Raw genomic sequence first — 19,616 nt, 5'->3', positions numbered from 1 at the left:
GGAGGGGAGGAAGGAGAGAGGAGAAGAGAGGAAAGGAGAGGAGGAGAGGGTCAGTCAGGGATCTTCCACAGAGGATGGGGGGAGTCGTATGGGTGGGGTGAGGCGAGCTGGGGGAGGATGGGTCAAAGGAACTGAAGCATCGCACGACGACACCAAAGACGAGGCAGCAGACGAACAAAAACACGCAAAAAGAGAAGCCGATGTCAACGGATGGTAAACAAAAAACAGCCAAACGGAGGACGGATTAAAATGGTGAAAAATAAAAGCATTCCAGTCGTGGGTCGTGTTAAGATCGGGTGATAAATGAGTGGATCAAAACACGGCAGACGATGCAACAACAAAAAATGGTGAGATTGAAGTTGGAAAGAATACAAAGAGAGAGAGGACATACAGAAAATGTGGTTAAAATCAATATCCAGTGAAAGTAACTGTATCATCCAGTGCCCAAAGAAAAACATGGATTTTTGGAAGGAGTGCAATTGGTATCATTTAAAAAAAAAAAAGACTAAATAGTGAATATTCACCAACCATTAGGCCTGGAAAAACCATCACAAAATCTGCACTTGTTACAGGCGGCCAGTGTGGGGCGCTATACTCACGCTGTCTACATCTTCCAGCATCTTGCTGGTCTCCGGCACGTCGGGGGCGTTGGGCACGGTGACCACCATCGGCGTCCGTGTCCTTCCTAGTGTTCCAATAGAGGCTGTTTTAACAACATGGGGGTGAGTAGGGGGCCCTGAATGTAACAAATGCACACAAACGTACGACAGTCAGTGAAGGCAACACGCCACGATGGAATGGAAAACTACTCACTCACAACAATGGGGACAGAAACCTTGAGCGGTATGGTGTTTTTAACAGGACAACATGGATGGATCACATGTATATGTTCTCACTCGAACATGAAACGTGCATTAAGACACAACTATAACGAGCCACAGACGAGCTGGAGGCGCTTTTTATGGACATGGAAACACAGACTTAAGACGATGTGGAGGAAAAGATGCTTTCTGGGATGAGTAATTTTTCTATTTGAACTTTTATTAATAACATTGTCATTGGCAGGGAAGATATCATAATAGACAAATCAGCTGAAGCAGGTGTTCGATGATCGATGTTATGCAGCTAAAATTGTGAATGTGTGTGTGTGTGTGTGTGTGTGTGTGTGTGTGTGTGTGTGTGAGTGTGCGTGTGTGCGTGTGTGTGTGTGTGCGTGTGTGTGTGTGTGCTCACCGGTCTGAGCGAGCAGCGGAGTGCTGGGCAGGGCGGGCGACTCGTACGTGGGATGGCTGGTGCCGGGGATGGCAGGGACCCCGAAGCTCTTGAGTGGGTGGGCGTGGGCGTGCGGGTGGGCCGAGCGGTGGGGGGGCAGGTTGCTGGAGTAGCTGGGCTCCTCCTCTGTGGTGGTGGAGCCGTGGTAGCTGCCCTCGGGGTCGGCCAGGATCTCTGAGGGGCAGGAGGCCTGGGAGGAGGCGGTGGCTGGGGGGAGGGGCTCCGAACTGGGGGTGTTCCTCACCGACTCTGGAGGGGGGGGGGGGAGAACAAGGGATCACTAACCGTCACTAACCGCCTTTACAGGTTACAATGCACTAGAGTGGAAACGACAATCAGACAAATTTCAGAAGAAAAGTCAAAAACGTTTTATTACACCTTTTTTTCTCATCTTATGTGAGAATTTGCATTTTTTCTAAGTCTTCTTTGAAAGTAAACTGAATATAATGACTTGTTTTGTCCAAAACAAATGATTTCAGACATCAGACTGTTTGACTGGTTGCAGCCCTGTAATGCAGATGTTTAATTCATAGGTGAACGTTTGTTTTATTCTGATTTTCTTGAGAAACAACAAAATGATTGGGCAACGATCAGAACAATCCATTTCTTTGATCAACTGAACAATCCACCGTCCAGCTGCAACTCAACAACATGTTTAAACCGTTGGCATGTCTGACTGCAGTCCTGCTGCTGAAGTTTATTCTGGTATAAGATGAGTAGAAATCAAACACTGCAGAAGAGGAGTGGTTAGTAACGCGCTGGGAAAATTAAATACCAGTGCAGCGCGGCGGCAGCTGCAATGCGAATGAATGAGCCAATGATAAATCAATGAATGAATATGAGCAGGTGTGACCGTCCTCCTCGGTGCGTCTCCTGCTGTCCAGCAGGGGGCAGAAGAGTCTCACCTGTAGAGTCCACCCTGTCTAGATGGCAGATGGGGGAGGCGCAGGCCTGCGGGCGCGGATGCCCGCTGCCCTGGTGGTAGAGGTAGCTGCGTGTCGGCGACGCCAGGCTGCCCATGTGATAATGGTGGTGATGGTTATCAAGGGAATGGATGGGGTGAGCACTAATCACAGCTGTGAATGGAAATGGACATGGATACACACACAGACACACACAGACACACACACACACACACAGAGGATGAGATGTTTAACCAGCTGCAACAACGATGAAGTATTGCTGGTGACACACACACACACACACACACACACATGCAGCCTCCTAATCAACACACCTGAATAACACATTTTATGCTAAAACTTTCCAAATGCTCACTATCACATCACTCACACTCACACACTCACTCACACACACACTTACGCTGAGGCGGCTGTGCGTCAAAAGGCATCATCATTTTAGGCCTCATCCCTCGCCGGCCTGCTAGTGTTGACATGCTGTCCTCTGATTCGTGGCCTAAAAAGTACGGTGGAAACCAGCCAATCAGAAAGAGCCGCTAGTCTACTGTTCTTTTGTGTGAATGCCCCACCTGTAGACCTCGGGATCCTTAATTAATCTGACATCATTTGGTATTTGATTGGATTTCTAAATGTCATCACACTCCTGTTCTGTAGCTAGGAGCTCATCACACGGAGCGGGTTCACCGTACCAGCAGGGGGAGCGTGCGCTCGCAGCGCTGCGATCATGACAAGTAATGGACATTATGCATGAAGAGCGTGAAATGTTTTTGCATGATAATCACAGCAAAAAAACGACAGCAAACACAAGTGTTGACTTGTGAACAAAAACACCATCCTGATCCCTCAAAGAACGCTGCAGTGAAGCCCTGGGAGCGAACCTGAGGGTGTTAACACGTTTCCTGCCTAAAAAAAACCCCCCGACTGTTTTCTTAGTCAAGCTCCCCAGATGTACTTTCCTGTCTGCCAGCCAAACTCCAGAAGTTTGCTTAGTGTTATTATGCATGTAAGCTCTAGCAGCGAGGGGGTGACATTCCACTTTCATCTCCTTCCCGTAACATTACATTAAGCCTTCCCTCCCTTTTAAGCGAGACTGACCACGGTAGGAGTTGCGGCGCTGCTGCAGGTGGGGGTTGCTCTCCAGGCCGCTGTCGGCCGGCGTGATGTCCTGCGAGGTGCGGGGGATGGGCGTTTCGGTCATGACCGGGTTGGGATCCGGCGACTTGTCCATGGGTTTCAGTTCCAGCCTCTCGTGGTGAATCCAAAGATCGGGCGGCTTCAGGTCCTTGGAGTTCCCCTTGTATTTGTGGGAGCCGTTGGAGGACTTTGAGGCGGCTCGCTTCCTGCGGGAGAGAGAACACACAGAGGTAACGGTGAAAGATGTGTTTTAGATGAGAACGTGGACGGGAGAGGGCAACACTAAGCGTCTTACTTTTTCTGGTGGGACGTGGTGCGCCGCGTGCACAGGAAGGCCCCGACCACCACCACGATGATGGTGAAGGCGCCCACCGAGATGATGATGATGATGACCAGGATGTGACCTTCGCTGTTGCCTCCCACCCCTGATTTACCTCAAGAGGAAAGACTCGATTAGACGAGATACATTTAGAAATACCACAGCAAAGTGATGGATGCGAGCAGATTTCTAATCGTTGTGGAGGGAATCAGATCATGATTTTAACTGGACTGTTAAACGGGTGAAAAGAGGAAAATCTTACCAACTGCATTTCCAGGGTCATTCGGGTGCACGCTGCCTGGAGGCCCCTGCTTTGGTGGAAGATTTGAGGCTGTTTGGAAAAAAAAATGTTTCATTCAAACTCTCCTCGAGTGTTTTCACAGTCTCTTTTATCGTCACATTTCTGCCTTCGTCCAACATTAACGAGATACATTTGAATCTGAATTCCTACAAGCACAAATAGATTCCGCCGGTCATGCAGCCAGAAGACGGGAGACAGTAGAGTCAGCAGTGAAAGACAAAGTGTGGAGGGGCAGTTTACCTTGGTCATTAGCCATTTTGTCAGAGGACTCAGCTTAACAGGCCAAAGGAGAGCAGGAAGGGAGAGACAATAAAAAGCAAAAAACAGGTTAGCTGACCAGAGCAGCGTGAGAGACGGGAACAAAGCAAGAGACGGGATCGTGAGGAGGAAAGAGGTAAAACTAGAAGAATGAAAACAGCAAGAGTTTACTACAGACACAGGCAAGCTGGTATTAAGAGCAAAGCATCTGTCATAATGAAGATATAATATGTGATAATATATGATATGTGTTAAAACTGATGTCCAGTAAAATACTTAACATCCCATGAGTCAAAACATTCACATAAAAACAAACTAAGCTGCATGCAGCTCCACTAAACTGCATCTTTTCAGTTGAAACATCTCTGTCTCAGCCTTTAAAGAGACTCTCACACCAAATCTATCAGGAGAATTTCCTAACAGATGAATTAGAGACAGGAAGTCATCATCCGCCAAGGAGCCGCACTGGCCAATCGTTTTAGGATCGCCAAAGAAATGAGCGGAATCTCTTCCCTAGTCTTTTAATTAATGTTTATATCTGCAGTACACCTTTGAGCCACACGAGGGAGCCTGTTGTGTTTATTGTAGGCTGATTAGAACATTGAATCTAATATGAAAGGCTAGTTTACAGGAAATTAAAAGAATGGGACCCCCCATTAACTCAACCCTTTATTACTCATTTATTTATTTAAGTTTTTAACATGTTCATATGTTACCTCGTCAAGATAATATAAGCTGATGTGAAAATGGTAGTTAAAATGTTCAGGAAGGTTCTTTTACCCACAAATTCGCTCTTTTTGTGTTTTATATTTGATATCTATTGCAAAGTGGGTTCCAATGTCATTTTTAAAAATCAGGTCACCATACAAACAGTTTAGGAAAAGCACGCCCCACCAGCGCAGCCTCGTTTTAAGGGTTAATCGCCGCTAATGATGCCGTTTCAGAAAAGATTAGCCGTGTTTCTGGCGACCTGACTTTTGTAAATCAAATACTCATTCTCTCTCCTTTTAGATATTTTACACCTTGGACAGTTCCAGGGGGAAAAAAACGGCTCTTGTAGTGATTTTACATTCGTTGGATGCAGCTTCATTGTACATAAATGTTTCCACTTGATCTTGTTTCCCAAACTCACTCTTCGGAGTGCGGAAATGTACGGCCTCAGACATGGGGCCCATGCCCTTGGAGTTCCGGGCCTGGATCTTGAAGTAGTAGGTGGTATCCAGGGTCAGCTCCTGGATCTGGTGGGTCAGGCGGTTCCCCACCACCGGCTCGATGACCCAGTCGTGGACCTCGGCGTTCACGTCTGTACTGTAGTAGATGATGTAGCCTACGACAGGGAAGGTTACAAAGAGAGAGAGGCCCATCAGGCTTTAATGCAGAGCAGCAATAAGATCGACTGCAATGTTCCTGTGCTACTTCTTCCAAGTCAAACTGCACACACACTCCTGTAGCGCACTCTTTATATATAATTCAATGTATTACATCTCTTTCTGGAAACAACGTTCAAGCCTGCAGAGCAGATATCAGCTGGAGATCGAGGTGCCTCTTTAGTGACTGCTGCATAAAATCTGAGATTCTGCAGGGACAAAGCTTTTTAAATACATAATCGTTTTGTGACACGTCACCTAAATGTGTCAGCGTCTAAGAGTTGCTACAAAGAGGTCTAAATAGTTCAAACTGGAAACAAAAAGTCAGGAATCTGACTTTTTTTACAGTCCAGATTTTCTCTATTATCAGGGAGGATGTCTAGTACGTAATATATGAGACCGTCAGACTCACCGGTGATCTTCCCGTTGGCCTCGGAGGGAGGCTGCCAGTTCACGATGATGGTGCGAGGTTTGTTCTCTTTGCTCACCACGGTCACGTCTTTGGGGGAGGAGCTGGGAACTGTGGGGGTTGGGAGGTGAGTGAGACGGGACATGTGATGTGTTGTTCAGTTCAAGAAGTTTAGTTAGTAATCAACTTCCAGAACATGATGTGAATAAACTGTAGCGTGTAGCTTAGCCTTTGGATCCTGTATGTGCATTTTATGTGTCTACCTCGTATGTGTTTGTAAGTTTATGAGTTGTTTACACATGTATGTTTATGACCTTGCAGATAAAGTGAACTTGTGAAACGAACCCCTGGCTGGGCAGAATAAAAGCTGGCTGTTCTCCTCACTTCTCAGGAAAAACAACAAAAAGCTCCACTTGTTTTTTTTTTAATTAAAAATCCAATAAATCTCAAATATGAAGATTGCGTTTCAAAGTAAATTAGCTTTTGTTTTCAATATACGGTTTATTGTCAGGCAGCTCAGCAGGTGCAACTTACAGCGAAGTGCACGTTAGTATCTGCAGCATTAGGTACGCTGCAGGAGTCCTATACCGAGACTCAGGGATCGTAGAGTATATTTATAATTCAGAATAGCCGATTGATTTAGAAGCACAATCAGTCATTTTAACAACAATACAGTCAATTTTTGCAATTTGGATCCAGCGGACTCGGGGGACACAGTCATCACTCACTGTCATCCCTCGGACACGGCTCCACGCAAGAAGGTAACAAGAAGTTCAACAGTAATGGAATAATAAATCAGGGGAAGAATAATGAACCAAAACATAAATGTGTTTTGTTCTACAAGCGTGAACCCATAAAAGAGTCAGGTGTCGGTTTGCTCCTCAGGCTGAAACACCTAGCCAACGGTCTGCAAATCAAGAGAAACACGTCAACAAATCATTTCCGTCAACACAGAAAACTTTATTTGTATTCTGAGGATTATGATTTATTCATGATTTGTTACCGATTTAGCATGAAAGCGGTGGGTTAGTCCGACTCAGGCTCAGCCAACAGCAGAGAGGCGCTCAAATTATATTCGCCAATCACCAAAATCGCTGCAGGTTTTCCTCAATTTCACTTGCAGTTAGTGTGAGATCTATAAATAAATACCTTTCTCATTATTTGGATTATATTATACTGTGCAGTGACAGCTTGAGTTTCCACAGGTGTGTCCTCTCCTTCCATGTGGGCTGCAAAAAGTGAAATGTTACTGCCAGCCAGCCAGGGGCTCGTTCACCTGGACAGGTAATGGTTAATGTCTCCATGTGATGTCATCAGTGTGTGTGTGTGTGTGTGTGTGTGTGTGTGTGATTGCTCCTACTGGTCTCGAAGGTGGTGCCCTGTGCAGTCATGCTCCACGTGCTGGTGCGGCGCCCTTTGGTCACCATGACGGAGAACTCGTAGAGCGTGTTGGGCTTCAGACCCGTCACCATGTGGTTCAGGCTCGTGGTGTTGGCCATCTGAGAAAGGAACCATAAACAGGAGCTCACTTTATTTGATGGAAAATAAAATTCATTGACGACCAGAGCTGTGAAAGTAATGAAACCAGCGAGTAGAATAAATCATTTTAACATAATAATGATTATTTTTTACAATCCATGAGTCTGCTGATATTACTAGATTATTTGTTTCACGTTAGTTAATAAAATAATCACAAATCTTCGTATGTCTCTCTGACAACACTAACATAGTAAAGTACAGACATTCTATACTCGATGAGAAGTACAGATACTTGTGTTAAAAAAGTAGAAGTACTTCAACTCCTGTACTCTGTAGGTACAGGCTCTGAAATGTACTCAAAGTGTAAAGTACTATCCCTATGAAGGACATTAGTACTGGCTGTTTTTTTGCAATGTAGCTGGTAAAATGAAAACGTTTAAAATAAATACTCAAGTAAAGTACAGCAACAAAGTATTTGTACTCAGTTACTTCCCACCTCTGGTCATTTACTGTCACATAATACAAAAAAAAAAATCATGTAAGTGAATGTTTGACCCTTTTGCTTGAAAAAAATCAGGAGTTTTTCTTTATGTTGACTGGACATTTAACACAATCTCTGCCCTGAATGCATGGTTGAGGATACATTACACACACCGACCACCAAGTGGAACCAGAACGTTTCACATTCCCTGATGCTCATGTTTGATGTGAACGATAACAAGTACATGAAGAAGCTGGAAGACCAAAATACATTGGATCACCATCATAAACGCTAGAGGGAACCAAATCCAGAGGGGTGTTTAGGCATCCATGTGGCATCACACACTTTACATTAAAGGGCAAATTCAAGTTATATAACCAATTATGGTGATATGTGCTGGCGGGAGCCGGCGTGTTCGCCCGGTGGACGCGGCAGCCGGTCGGGGTTGGCTGGTCTCTAACGGCCCTATCTATAACGTTGCGTGCTATGAAAAAAAAAGTGCAGTTCTCCGGTGGGGGCTGTCAAACAGAGGGCAGTGGGATAGGAAAAGAAAACACTCAGTTCTTAAGGAACACGCTGCCAGTTTGAGAGCAGTCGTCCTCTTCAATAATGTAAGGAGCTCGGCTGGCTAGACTGGAGAGGAGAGGAGAGAGGGCATGATGAACAGCAGCATCCCTGCTGGTTAGACCGGGGCTCAGGATACACCCGCACATATATACGGGATGTAGTTCTCAGAGTGATGGGGAAAAGAAGAAGAACACCTAATAGGCTTGTTAACGTATTGAGTTTGGTTAATGACACAGAAACATAATGAGCCTGTGGAACTCTTTAATTACTGTCACAGTGAGAGAATCAAACTCATTTGAGCATCAAGGAGCAAGACTTGACTGCTGAGTCAGTGTGTGTGTGTGTGTGTGTGTGTGTGTGTGTGTGTGTGTGTGTGTGTGTGTGTGTGTGTGTGTGTTGGCTGGATGGAGAGTGCACGGTCAGACGTACAGACTCTCTTTGTAGTTCTCAGTTAATCTTGTCCTTGTTGAATAATTGATCAGTAAATGTGACGTAGGCCCTTATCTCCAGCTCTCCTCCGTCACAGGTTTTCATACATGCATGCAGCCATGAACACACACATCCCTGTACTTCTGTCTTTGTGAGGACACTCATCGACATAATGCCTTCTCTCGCCCTTTACCCCAACATTCAACTAAACCTAATTCTAACCTGAACCTGGAAACCAAATCTGAAACCGCCAACAGGCCAAAGTGTCTTTTTCCACAAATGCCACTCTCTAAAACACACACACACACTTACACACACCTGATCCAGTCTTCGGAGGTATGAGCATGTAATCGAGCTGCAGGTGAGGAATCAGAAGCTGAATCTCTGACACCTCGTTTCAGGCTCAGCTGATCTCACTGTTCTCTCACTCCAAATAGCTGAACTGCATCACACTGAATCCTTTTAAGCATCAAGCTGTTTGAAGAATAATGAAATAATGCATAGTTGCAGCCACTAACTCAAGAACATAATACACCACGGCGAGGCCTTCAGAGTTTCATTAAGCCACTAGATCAACAAACGGCCTGTTAGTCGTCCTGTCAGACAACCTTTAACAGGAATGCAGAGCAAAACTGTTCAACTGACATCCTCATGATCCACTACAATACAAGTCTTGTTAAAATATCTTGAATATAAGTGTTTTATCTGATTAGGTTGTGTCGACATGACCGTGTAGGACATCTCTTACTGCTGCAACACCAAACCCGGAGAGGGAGGATTTGACTACTTCTCTTTGTAGAGCTTCAAAATCAGGATGAAAATAGATTATTGGTCGGTGACAAACTCCTGCATTATGCCAGCCCCGTGCATGGCAGCTGCTGTGGGAATACTTTAATAGACATGATCGTGTGCGACATGACTTTTTTTTATTTTCAGCACATCGATACGTCTCTCTGGAAAGTGTCGGCGTGAGGGGGAAGCACAAAGTCCTGCAGCACAGGAATCGTACTGTATTAAATGAAGGCCGTTTGATCAGACTGAAACGATACGAGTCGTAAACAAGTTACGTGAGCTTAAAAGTGCTGAGCACGGCAGAAAACGGGAGGGGGGGGGGGTTAAAAATGTAACTGGAGCTTCTTTTATGGGAGAAATCTTCCTGGATCTAGGAATGAGGCCGTATGAAACCAATCGCTTTAAGAAATCTACTTCCTGAATTGAGGAAAAGGCGTAAAATTAAGGAGGCTAAAAATGTCATGGCATCACATGAGGGTGATTGATTCGATGCAGGGTGTTTACAGTCGCCTACTTTATTGGTTATTTACAGAATTACAATTCTGCAATCATTGAAAAGATCTTTAATAAAAAACCATGAACAAATGCTTCCTATCTGAGAATTATATCGGCAGCCATCCATTCAAGCGTTCCCAATGAGTTCTGTCAGAGTCGAGTGCACCCAAAGGATGCCTGGGTGGAAACCATCCCTTCATTTCTGGTGTCCCATCCTTCTTTTAACAGCATCTCATCAACGCGGGAACCTTACCTTGACTTTGGTGTTGGCGGGGATGTTGGTCTTCCAGCGCACCGTGTAGAAGCGGTTATCCGTGATCTTTTGGTTCTTGGGCAGCGAGTTGTCGGCCCAGGTCACCTTGATGGTGTCGTGGCTCAGCACGGAGGCCTGAACACCCACGGGTGGCATCATGGGAGAGGGGTCTGGTACTGGGGTGTATGGAGCATGGAAGAGTTCGTACAGGTCAACAACGGGGTCTATGGAGTCTGCGCGTCAGGCAGGACCGCATGCATGCACACAAATTAAAATGACCAAAATTAAAACATAAGGAGAAGCGTGGCGGATCAGACAGTGGATTTAAAAAAACGGGATGCGAGGAGGGAATGAATGGGAGAAAATATGGTTAATGAGTTAAAACGGGGGAGAGGGAGGGAGGGAGGGGAGAGGAGGTAAGAGCAAGGATGGGATTGGGAAGGGTGAAGAGAAGAAAGAGAGAGAGAAGATTCTATTAGAAAAACAGACATCGACCTCTACAACAAGATGATTCTACAGATTTAGACGCTATATAGAAGCTGCTGTAAATTATAAGGTGTTCTATCAATAGCTAGAGAGAGAGAGAGAGAGAGAGAGAGACAGAGAGAGAGAGACAGAGAGAGAGACTCTATTCATAAGAAAAGATTACAGTAAATGGAAAGCTAGGCTGAGAGCAGATATCCACCATCCTAATGCCAACCTTTCTGACTTTTATCAGAGAGAGGCGACGCACGCACACGCACGCACGCACGCACGCACACACGCACACGCACACGCACACACACACACACACACACACACACACACACACACACACACACACACACACACACACACACACACACACACACACGCGTTTCCATCACAGAGCTTTAACAACAGTTGAATGCAAAGTGGATAAACAGAGGGACACTGAATGCACTGGAACATCTCCCTCTTAGCAGAGAAATGACAAAGAGCTGCATTATCCTCTAGGAAACTATAGAAGTAATAATGTTATATACATATGCTATATGACAGTGTCTCTCGCACACACACACACACACACACTGTTTGCATGTGTGCTTCTGTGTGGGTGTCTGAATTAGTCTCAAACAATGTAGCACAATGCTGATATCTTTACCAACATTAATATCCTTGCATGTTTATTTGAATATGGCTGTACTGCTTCGTGCATGAGCGTGAACACCGCCTGCTGCTGATTGGCTGGAATAGTGTAGTCTGGCTGTGTTTGTTTCCCATCAACAGAGCCAGATGTATTCAGCAAGTCAGTACTGAGTAGGATTTAAACCTCGTGGCCTTTAAGACCTCCACGGGGCCCCATACAAAGTGCAGTCCAGTACTTGAATATGAGAAATGGTATTTAGTGTGTTGCGCAACGACAACCTGTCGTCTGTGTGCGACTGACTGGTGTGTATGTGCCGGCACAAAGAACACTGTTCGCCTGGTGTAAGGTGTTTGCACATTACACCTCATAAAACCCAGCGAGTGCATGTGTGTGAGAGGAGAAAAAAAAAAAAAAGGGGGGGGGCCTCGAATAAGCAGCTTCTGGCCGGCATACTGAAGGATAAACGCTTCAAGATGGCCTCCAGGCCGCTGGTTCCTACTGATGTGTTCTGGTTTAGTTCTGATGGAAGACAAAGCTTTGGTCAGTCACCCACGACGACACTCCTCTCACACCACTTGTTGCTCCTCTCCTCCTCACCTCGCTCCATTTGACGCCTCTTTGTACAGAGCAGCCCTCATTATCTTCCCAAGACCGTGTGTGTGTGTGTGTGTGTGTGTGTGTGTGTGTGTGCACGACGTCCAAGCATGCATGTGGTTGTGTTGAGGCACTGAGGGTTTCGGAGTGGCATGCGAGCTGCATTTCTTTGCCCATGTAGGAAGAGAACCGGCAGAAGACACTGCAGCAACGAGCCCTCGTAACATTGTTTTACAGACGTGGGTTCAATCCACGATGTCATGTTATTATAACGCATTCAACCTAGCACTCTTCTCAGCCTAAGTTCACCAAGTTTTCCACAGTTTTTTTTTTCTTTTCCAAAAGTAAAAGTGCTATGTAGGTCAGCTTGTCTTTTTAATTCCGACTTGAACAAACTGGCAGGAAGGGAACGCGCCCCAGAGGATTCAGCAGCAGACGATGTTGGTGGGCTTTGGTTCTGCTTTGAGGGGAAACGTTTGGATCTGACGAAGGGTTGCCAAGAACACCACGGGGGGTCCGCATGTGTGCAGCTCTGTGTGTGTGTGTGTGAGGGAGGATGGAAGAGAGAGCTTCATAGAGAGAAGGGTACAGTATGACAGTGTGCGGGTACACACACTTAGACTGCCACCCCCCTCCCAAGCATGTTGACGGGATTCATGTCATCCAGCATCCCACCCCTCTCCTGCGCCGCGCTGCAGCGGAGACAAAGTGGAGTGATCAAGGCTGAGCGGGGAGGTGGGAGGCTGGAAGGGAGAGGAGGCGGGTGCAGACCACCTTCTGAGACACCCCAGGGTGCATGGGCTGGCTGTCTTTCTGACACTGTCACATAAACTGTGTGAACTCGGGCTAACGTGCCGTCTAACTGGCAGTGTTTTGGCACTTTAAGATCATTTGTCGATCACGCTGGATAGAGGGATAAGTTCTACTTCTGATTATTAACAGGGCTGTGATCTGAGGCTTAAAGAGTTATGGATCGCCGGGCTGCAGCCAAACTGGACGGTCCACGTCGTCTGATCGATGTGATCAAAGCGGCTTCACTGTAATGCATGCAGATATGCAAAGTTAACGCCGCTTTCTGGAGGACAAACTGCAGCAGCTCTTCTGTTCTATATGACTTCAAACGCATTTCTCCGGCATCTCAGGCAGCGGATCATACTTCCTTATTGAATGACACATAAATAGATACAGCCATGCCACTGTGTATATGTAAAACAATGTTTACACCCAGTAGTTAAACTGACGCCTTTGCAGACTAATCAAGGATATAATATGTAACTTTTCTGCAGTTAAATGTCTAAAACAGACCAGACCTATGTTATTCAATTTATTGAGTTGTGTACTTTCATTATCCTGATCAATTTTCACACAAATCTGTAATTTTGGTCCCCTTTGCTATCCTTTATCATATCTCTGTCCATTCTTAGGGGTTGGACATCCGTTCCATCAACATATGGGAATCTTATTCCCTGAGAACCGGGGACAGCTGGCCATCTAAGGGCAAAATGTGAAGTTTTTGAACATTTGATTGAAAAAGAAACTCAATATACGGGGTGCCTTTAAGGAGAGCGCTAATGAGAGCAGTGAGACACCCCCGATGACCCGTTATCTCTTTGGTAATTTGAAGTCAAGACACATTCGGCCTGATAACGACCTCAGCTAGAGAGAGATAAGTCAGCCACATAACGTGAGTATATCCCGTTATACTGTATGTGGCCTCTGCTGTGTGTGTGTGAGCAAAAAGAAAGCACAGTTAAGGTATTTGCAGTGTATGACAATGTGAGAGATGGTGTTTCCAGCTTTATGTTCCTACCTGACTGTGGTCTGGTGATGGCACTCTCATACACAGGGATCCCCTCACCCACGTTATTGTAGGCCTTCAGGGTGATCACATAGTGGGAGCTGGGGTCTGAGAGAGAGAGGGAGAGAGATGTTAAGATACAGTGTGGTGAGAGAGAGAGGCAGGAAGAGTGAGATAAATTAGCTATCCAACCATCCAATCAACCCAAAACTCTGGAGACTCTCGACTCATAATTGCGATATTGGCCCGAATGAGTATTTGAATACAATGACTCCTCTTACTGTGATTGTAATGAAGGCTTCAATTATGCATATATAGATATTTTTACCACAATTCTACTCGCAAGTTTCTCCGTTTTACTCGTACTCGACTTGTGGCGTGCCCCCGCCAGACGCTTTGATTGCCATCACTGCTAGTGAATAATTATACAATTAATAAAAACCGACACCACAGTGTGACTGACGTTAACGGACACAGTCGGAATAAAATCTAATTAGCCGCGGAGCATAATGTGTGTTTTGCAAAATTGCTGCTTACGACTCGATCATTGAGTGAATTCTTGAGTTTCCATAAGAAAACAGTTTGATCTGAGAATGAATGAAGTTAGTGGGAGAATCATTTGTGTCAGTTTCTCAAAGGTTTCCACTGATCCCAGGCATGAAAAGGGCACTGGTGCATCAGCAGGGACCCAGCAGAACGAGGAAGGCTTTTCATACCATCGTTGCTTTGCTTTGATGGGAGCGAGAATTAAAATCACCAAAACAACTTTGTTTTATTTAAACATTTTTGACCTTTAATTATTCTGTCCCCATTAGACCAATCTGTATAATTAGCGGCTCAGGCGTGCGGTGGAGAAGATCCCATTAATTCTGTAAATACTCACTATGAGGCACATTGCTTCATATCGTTTGTGTGTGTGCGTGTGTGTGTGTGTGTGTGTGTGTAATTAAAATGTCAAAGAACCAGTCTGTTACATTTTAAAGTAGGACACTCGCTGTAATGTTTTAAACGCTGACGTTTCCAGTCATTCGTCCCGACGGTCTCATCCATCATGTTTTGATAAATGTGTGCAGAAACCGACAGAACAGCGGAGTTTTATACCGAGGTTCTCGATGGTGTAGTAGCGCTGCTTGTAGTCCACTTTGATGGTCTGAGCGTGCGGACTGCCGATGCCGTAGCCGATGGTGTAACCGCGCACCACGATGTCCTGGTTCTCCGGCGGCGTCCAGCTCACCACGATGCTGTTGACCAGCGGCCGGACGTGGAGGGAGCTGGGCTGGTCGGGAACACGGGACTCTGGTGGAGGAAATGCAAGAAGAAAAAAAAATTCCATCAATCAATTCCAGCGAGACGATCAGTTAATCAAATGCTGGAAATGAAGAGTCATTTTACCGTCCAGGTCGCTCTCGAACGTCTCTGCTGCGTTCCACTCGGTGGCCGGTCCCGTGCCGTTCACCGTCATGGCCGACACCCGGAAGGAGTACTCCGTCCCCCGCTCCAGACCTGGACAGGGAAACACAAAACAGGTCAGATTTAAAGCAGGAGGAGATTACATGAGATGTGGCACAAATGAATAAGAAAGCAATAAAAACAACTCTTTCATTTAAACGCGCTCTTTGTTTCTAAAACCCGATTTTAGTTCGATACTTTACCGGCGCTCTCCGCTCGGCTGCTCTGGGGTTTCGAGTTGCAGACACAATAAATATTTTGAAAGCACAAATATTTTACACAGATGCCCGATCCTTATCTGCACAATTTAAGGAGAAAATCTATACGGCAGGCTGGGGGAAGGATCAAGTGGAGCTTTCTGTGGTGCAATTAACCTTCTTTTCCACTCGATACCATCGAAGTGATCGGGATTTAGTTTTCCGCCTCTGATTAATGTTTTGTGGGTAAAGAAAAAAAAAGAAAAGAAAAGTGTGTAACACTAAGCTGCTATAAAAAAAAAAAAAACATAACAAAAAAAACTTTTGGAGTCTGGATTTTTGTTCATATTTGAAAGACACGTCTACTTCAGAAAGAGCCGCTCTCACCGCTGGGTGCCGGCTTTTGGTATTCACAAAAGAGGGGAACGCCTGCTGACAAATGATGTGTTGCTGTATTCATTTGCTGTAACATTTTTCATCATCGTCACATTGTCCCATTTGCACACTACATGCTAATCCTGTAGTCTTTTCTCTCTGTACCCACTATTCTGGGCCGCCCTTGGGGGGGTTAGCTTCTGAAGACTGCCTAACTCTCCGTGCCTCCGAGGCTACAACATCTCCTTCTAAACGCTTTTGAACCAACAAACACCCCTCTGTTTCACCCCCCAGAATGTTCTCAAAAATCAACTTTCAAGTGTGCATTCTCTTTGATGCAGCACGCAGTGTGAGGCCGGGCCACTTGAAAGTTGCTGAGACAACATCTAATATTAATCACCATTGCTGTGCGTCTCTGGTGATATTGTGCATATTTTGGTGGGAGCGGCGGGTAACGTCGGGGTATACAGTAGGAGATGTGAGTCCGTCTCAGCATTCAGATGAAATGCAGATGTTGACTAAATAAACAGAAACCACACAGCAACTCAGTCGTGTCTCCAGATCAAGATTTTTAATATTGCATCGTGTCAGACATGGCTGATAACATAAAAGTTTTGATGGAGGACCTTTATGAAGCATCAAAAGGGAACGCTGTGGTTTGGTAGAACTAAAGAACAAAATACAAGCTTTTTCATCCTGGATCCAGCTTTTTAAAATCATGTTCAATAATCATATAGAAAGAGTTTGAAACCGTCAATTAATTTAGACGAGCTGTGTGTTTTAAGTCAAGGGCACGAATCACTCAAAGTGCTGTCACCATTACGATGGCCCTGTTTACACTCCGCATCACGCCCTGTTGACTCGAGACGCATTTAAAATGTGTTTTGATGTCTGCTGTGAACTGCTGCCGATCTCTGCACAAACATGATATGAAGTGTTGGGTCTTAGTCTCCACCTCCACGTGGAGTGATAAAGCCATCACATTCAGTGGGTCAGTGAGGAGTCTTTTTTGAAAAACTGATGCAAGAATTAAAAAAGTTTCCATCACCATCAATGAGCTTGAAGAGCTGGGTGCCTCCGGTGGTCTCGGCTGCTTCGCTCCTCCGCGACCCTTTCCGGTATCGGATCTTGTACCCGGTGATCTCCCCGTTCTGGCCGTTTAGAGGCGGGGGCTGCCACCGAAGCATGATGCTCTGAGGGAACAAATATAAAAACATACATTTAGCACATTAGGGAAAGTCTAGGTTTGCTGCTCATCATCACACCTTCCCACACACTTTGGCATAAGTGTTCGTTTCAACTTCACTGTCTGTTGGCCTGATAAAACACCGCCTCTCCCACCTGCCACTCCTGCTGCAGGTGGGAGGGCGGCCCCTCTGAGCGGGGGTGACACCGTACAGATTGACACATTAGGAAGAAATAAGCACATGAATAATAGAAGGAGATGTCCCGGTGAGCCTGGTGTGCAGGTTAACCCTGCAGAGACTCCGAGGCAAGGAGATGAATCTAGGGCTTCTGCTGGCGGGCGCACTGTTGTGGGATTCGTGCATCGGAGTTTGTGTGTGTGTGTGTGTGTGTGTGTGTGTGTGTGTGTGTGTGTGTGTGTTTAAAGAGATTGGTGGGGGGTAGCCCAGCATGGGAGAAGAGTTAATTAACGCTTCCCCACTGTCACACTGATGCACAAAAGCCTGAATACATGTAGGAGGGCGCACACACACACACGCACGTACACGCACGTACACGCACGTGCACACACACACACACACACACACACACACACACACACACACACACACACACACACACACACACACACACACACACACACACACACACACACACACACACACACACACACACACACACACACACACACACGTTGCCAAGTCGAGGGAATTGCACAAATTAAATTTGTGTTAAGTGTGTTCAATTATTCCATTTTTCTTATTACACTATCGGTCCCTGCTCATCATTTCTCCCTTCTTCTCTCTAATCATGAAAACCTGTTTAATTGAGTTTTGGTAAATCCCAGGGACAAACGGCCAAAGGGGAAAGAAAAAGGTGCAAAACAAGATGACGAAAACTTGATTCCCAGGTTGCCTTGCAGGTAAAAGATGTGCAGTTCTGCTTGACAAGGCCTAAAGAGGAGACTGAATATGAAATGCATGTTAATTACCCCCCCCCCCCCCCCAGTTCCATTAGGCTTGATGTTATCACACAGATAATTGCATACATGCTTTCTATCCATATACTTGTAGCAGAGTTATCGGCTTAATGACTGTTTACATTCACAATTAAACATAATGACAGCAAAGGAAAAAATAGATGATTCATTTAAATCCCTCTTAGGAGTAAAAAGGATGACAGCTGTTTATTTCACGGCTTTAAACGGGTCTGTCTGGTTGAAATAGGGGAGAGACAGCTGGACTATGCTTTCAAAAAAGAAGCCTTCTGCTTCAGTTCTCCTCCTTTCCACAGAGGGTCTCCTCTTCATTTTACTCTCAGCATTAGCACCAGTGTTTTCTCTCCACGAACCTCAGCTGAGTAGCCCTCAGCATGGGTGGCCAGTTCTCACTCAAGCTGGGAGTGTGTGATAGGATTGTCTACCAGTTTTTTTCCCCCTTGTTTGCTTTGACAGTTCTCTCTCACTCGGGTTCTGCATCGACCAGCAAAGGGCTAAAAGCACCGGCAGCTTCTTTTGTAGTCGGTGCAGCACCTCGAGGTTTACCGCGTCTTCTTCTCTTTGCTGCTCTCTGTTTACACACACATTCTGTCTCATGTCATGAGGAAGGAACATCTTCGTTTCTTAAAAAAATCTAATTTAATCCAACACAATAAACAGGCCTTCAGCTCTCTGTTTGAAGATCAAATGGTCAGAAAAAAGGAAAAGCAAAGACAGGCAGCTGAGGCCGGTTTCCTGTTCTAATCAGGAGCCTGCTGTGAAGCCTGCAGCCACCTCAGTGGGCTTATCTAATCAGCAGCGTCACACAAGAACTACAGTATGTTTCACTTTTAGAAATCTGATTTAACAACGATACTTAAAAAGAATCGTCCCGTTTCGGCCGTGAGAAATGTATTCCGGTTATCTCGGAGAATTCAATCTAGATAGAAGAAAAATCTCATCTTCAAACACTTGAATCTCGTGTGAATTTATTCTATTTATCGCCTTAAAAAAACACACTAACCAACAGGGTGAAATGGCTTTGAACCCAACATCATTGATTTGTCCATTTGAAGTTTAAAAGACACCTGGACATCTATATTTGTACACTTATGTGAACATTTTGACCATGCTCTTATTTTTTAGTCTCCCAAGCCAGTATCTTCCCGTATCCATTTAGATCCGAGCCGCAGGCTTCTTCAGTAGATGTTGTGCCGGTGGAGAGTGATACAGAGGATAAAACCTTTTGACAGGGGAGTCTCCTGCCGATGAGAGGATCGATGAGGGTTCACACTCCCGCTTAACCATCTGGGGCTACAGGCCTCCGACACAGCTAATCACACAGAGAAACAACGGCGTTCTGGCCTGCAGGTACGCACCGTATTTGTTCAACTGCTCGCGTGTGTGCAGGCGAGTCGGGGAACGTGGTGAAGCGCTGCGTAGCGATACACTGTGGAC

At 45.6% G+C, this 19,616-nt stretch overlaps 1 protein-coding gene across 15 annotated transcripts in view; it reads right to left on the bottom strand.

Moving 5' to 3' along the window:
- neo1a (neogenin 1a) overlaps nt 1-19,616 on the bottom strand; it is a 150,931-nt gene that overhangs the window by 2,418 nt on the left and 128,897 nt on the right. For 3 of the 15 annotated variants that reach the window (XM_084007557.1, XM_084007570.1, XM_084007571.1), the window contains exons 13-28: nt 17,046-17,190; nt 15,369-15,479; nt 15,078-15,272; nt 13,989-14,084; nt 10,477-10,709; nt 7,341-7,479; nt 5,984-6,091; nt 5,337-5,531; nt 4,187-4,219; nt 3,908-3,976; nt 3,622-3,760; nt 3,288-3,532; nt 2,596-2,688; nt 2,178-2,348; nt 1,234-1,521; nt 600-736 (exon numbers count right to left, since the gene is read on the bottom strand). In XM_084007557.1, the coding sequence (XP_083863683.1) occupies nt 600-736; nt 1,234-1,521; nt 2,178-2,348; nt 2,596-2,688; nt 3,288-3,532; nt 3,622-3,760; nt 3,908-3,976; nt 4,187-4,219; nt 5,337-5,531; nt 5,984-6,091; nt 7,341-7,479; nt 10,477-10,709; nt 13,989-14,084; nt 15,078-15,272; nt 15,369-15,479; nt 17,046-17,190 (2,397 nt within the window). Of the gene's footprint in view, nt 132-599; nt 737-1,233; nt 1,522-2,177; nt 2,349-2,595; nt 2,689-3,287; nt 3,533-3,621; nt 3,761-3,907; nt 3,977-4,186; nt 4,220-5,336; nt 5,532-5,983; nt 6,092-7,340; nt 7,480-10,476; nt 10,710-13,988; nt 14,085-15,077; nt 15,273-15,368; nt 15,480-17,045; nt 17,191-19,616 lie in introns of all 15 variants that reach the window. The other 12 variants (XM_084007566.1, XM_084007558.1, XM_084007568.1 and 9 more) reach the window with 9 other exon arrangements.

This window comes from Eutrigla gurnardus, assembly GCF_963514095.1.
Source record: "Eutrigla gurnardus genome assembly, chromosome: 1".
Taxonomy (NCBI): domain Eukaryota; kingdom Metazoa; phylum Chordata; class Actinopteri; order Perciformes; family Triglidae; genus Eutrigla; species Eutrigla gurnardus.
Note: the sequence above shows the minus strand (reverse complement) of the source record. Positions and strands in the feature narration are given on the sequence as shown.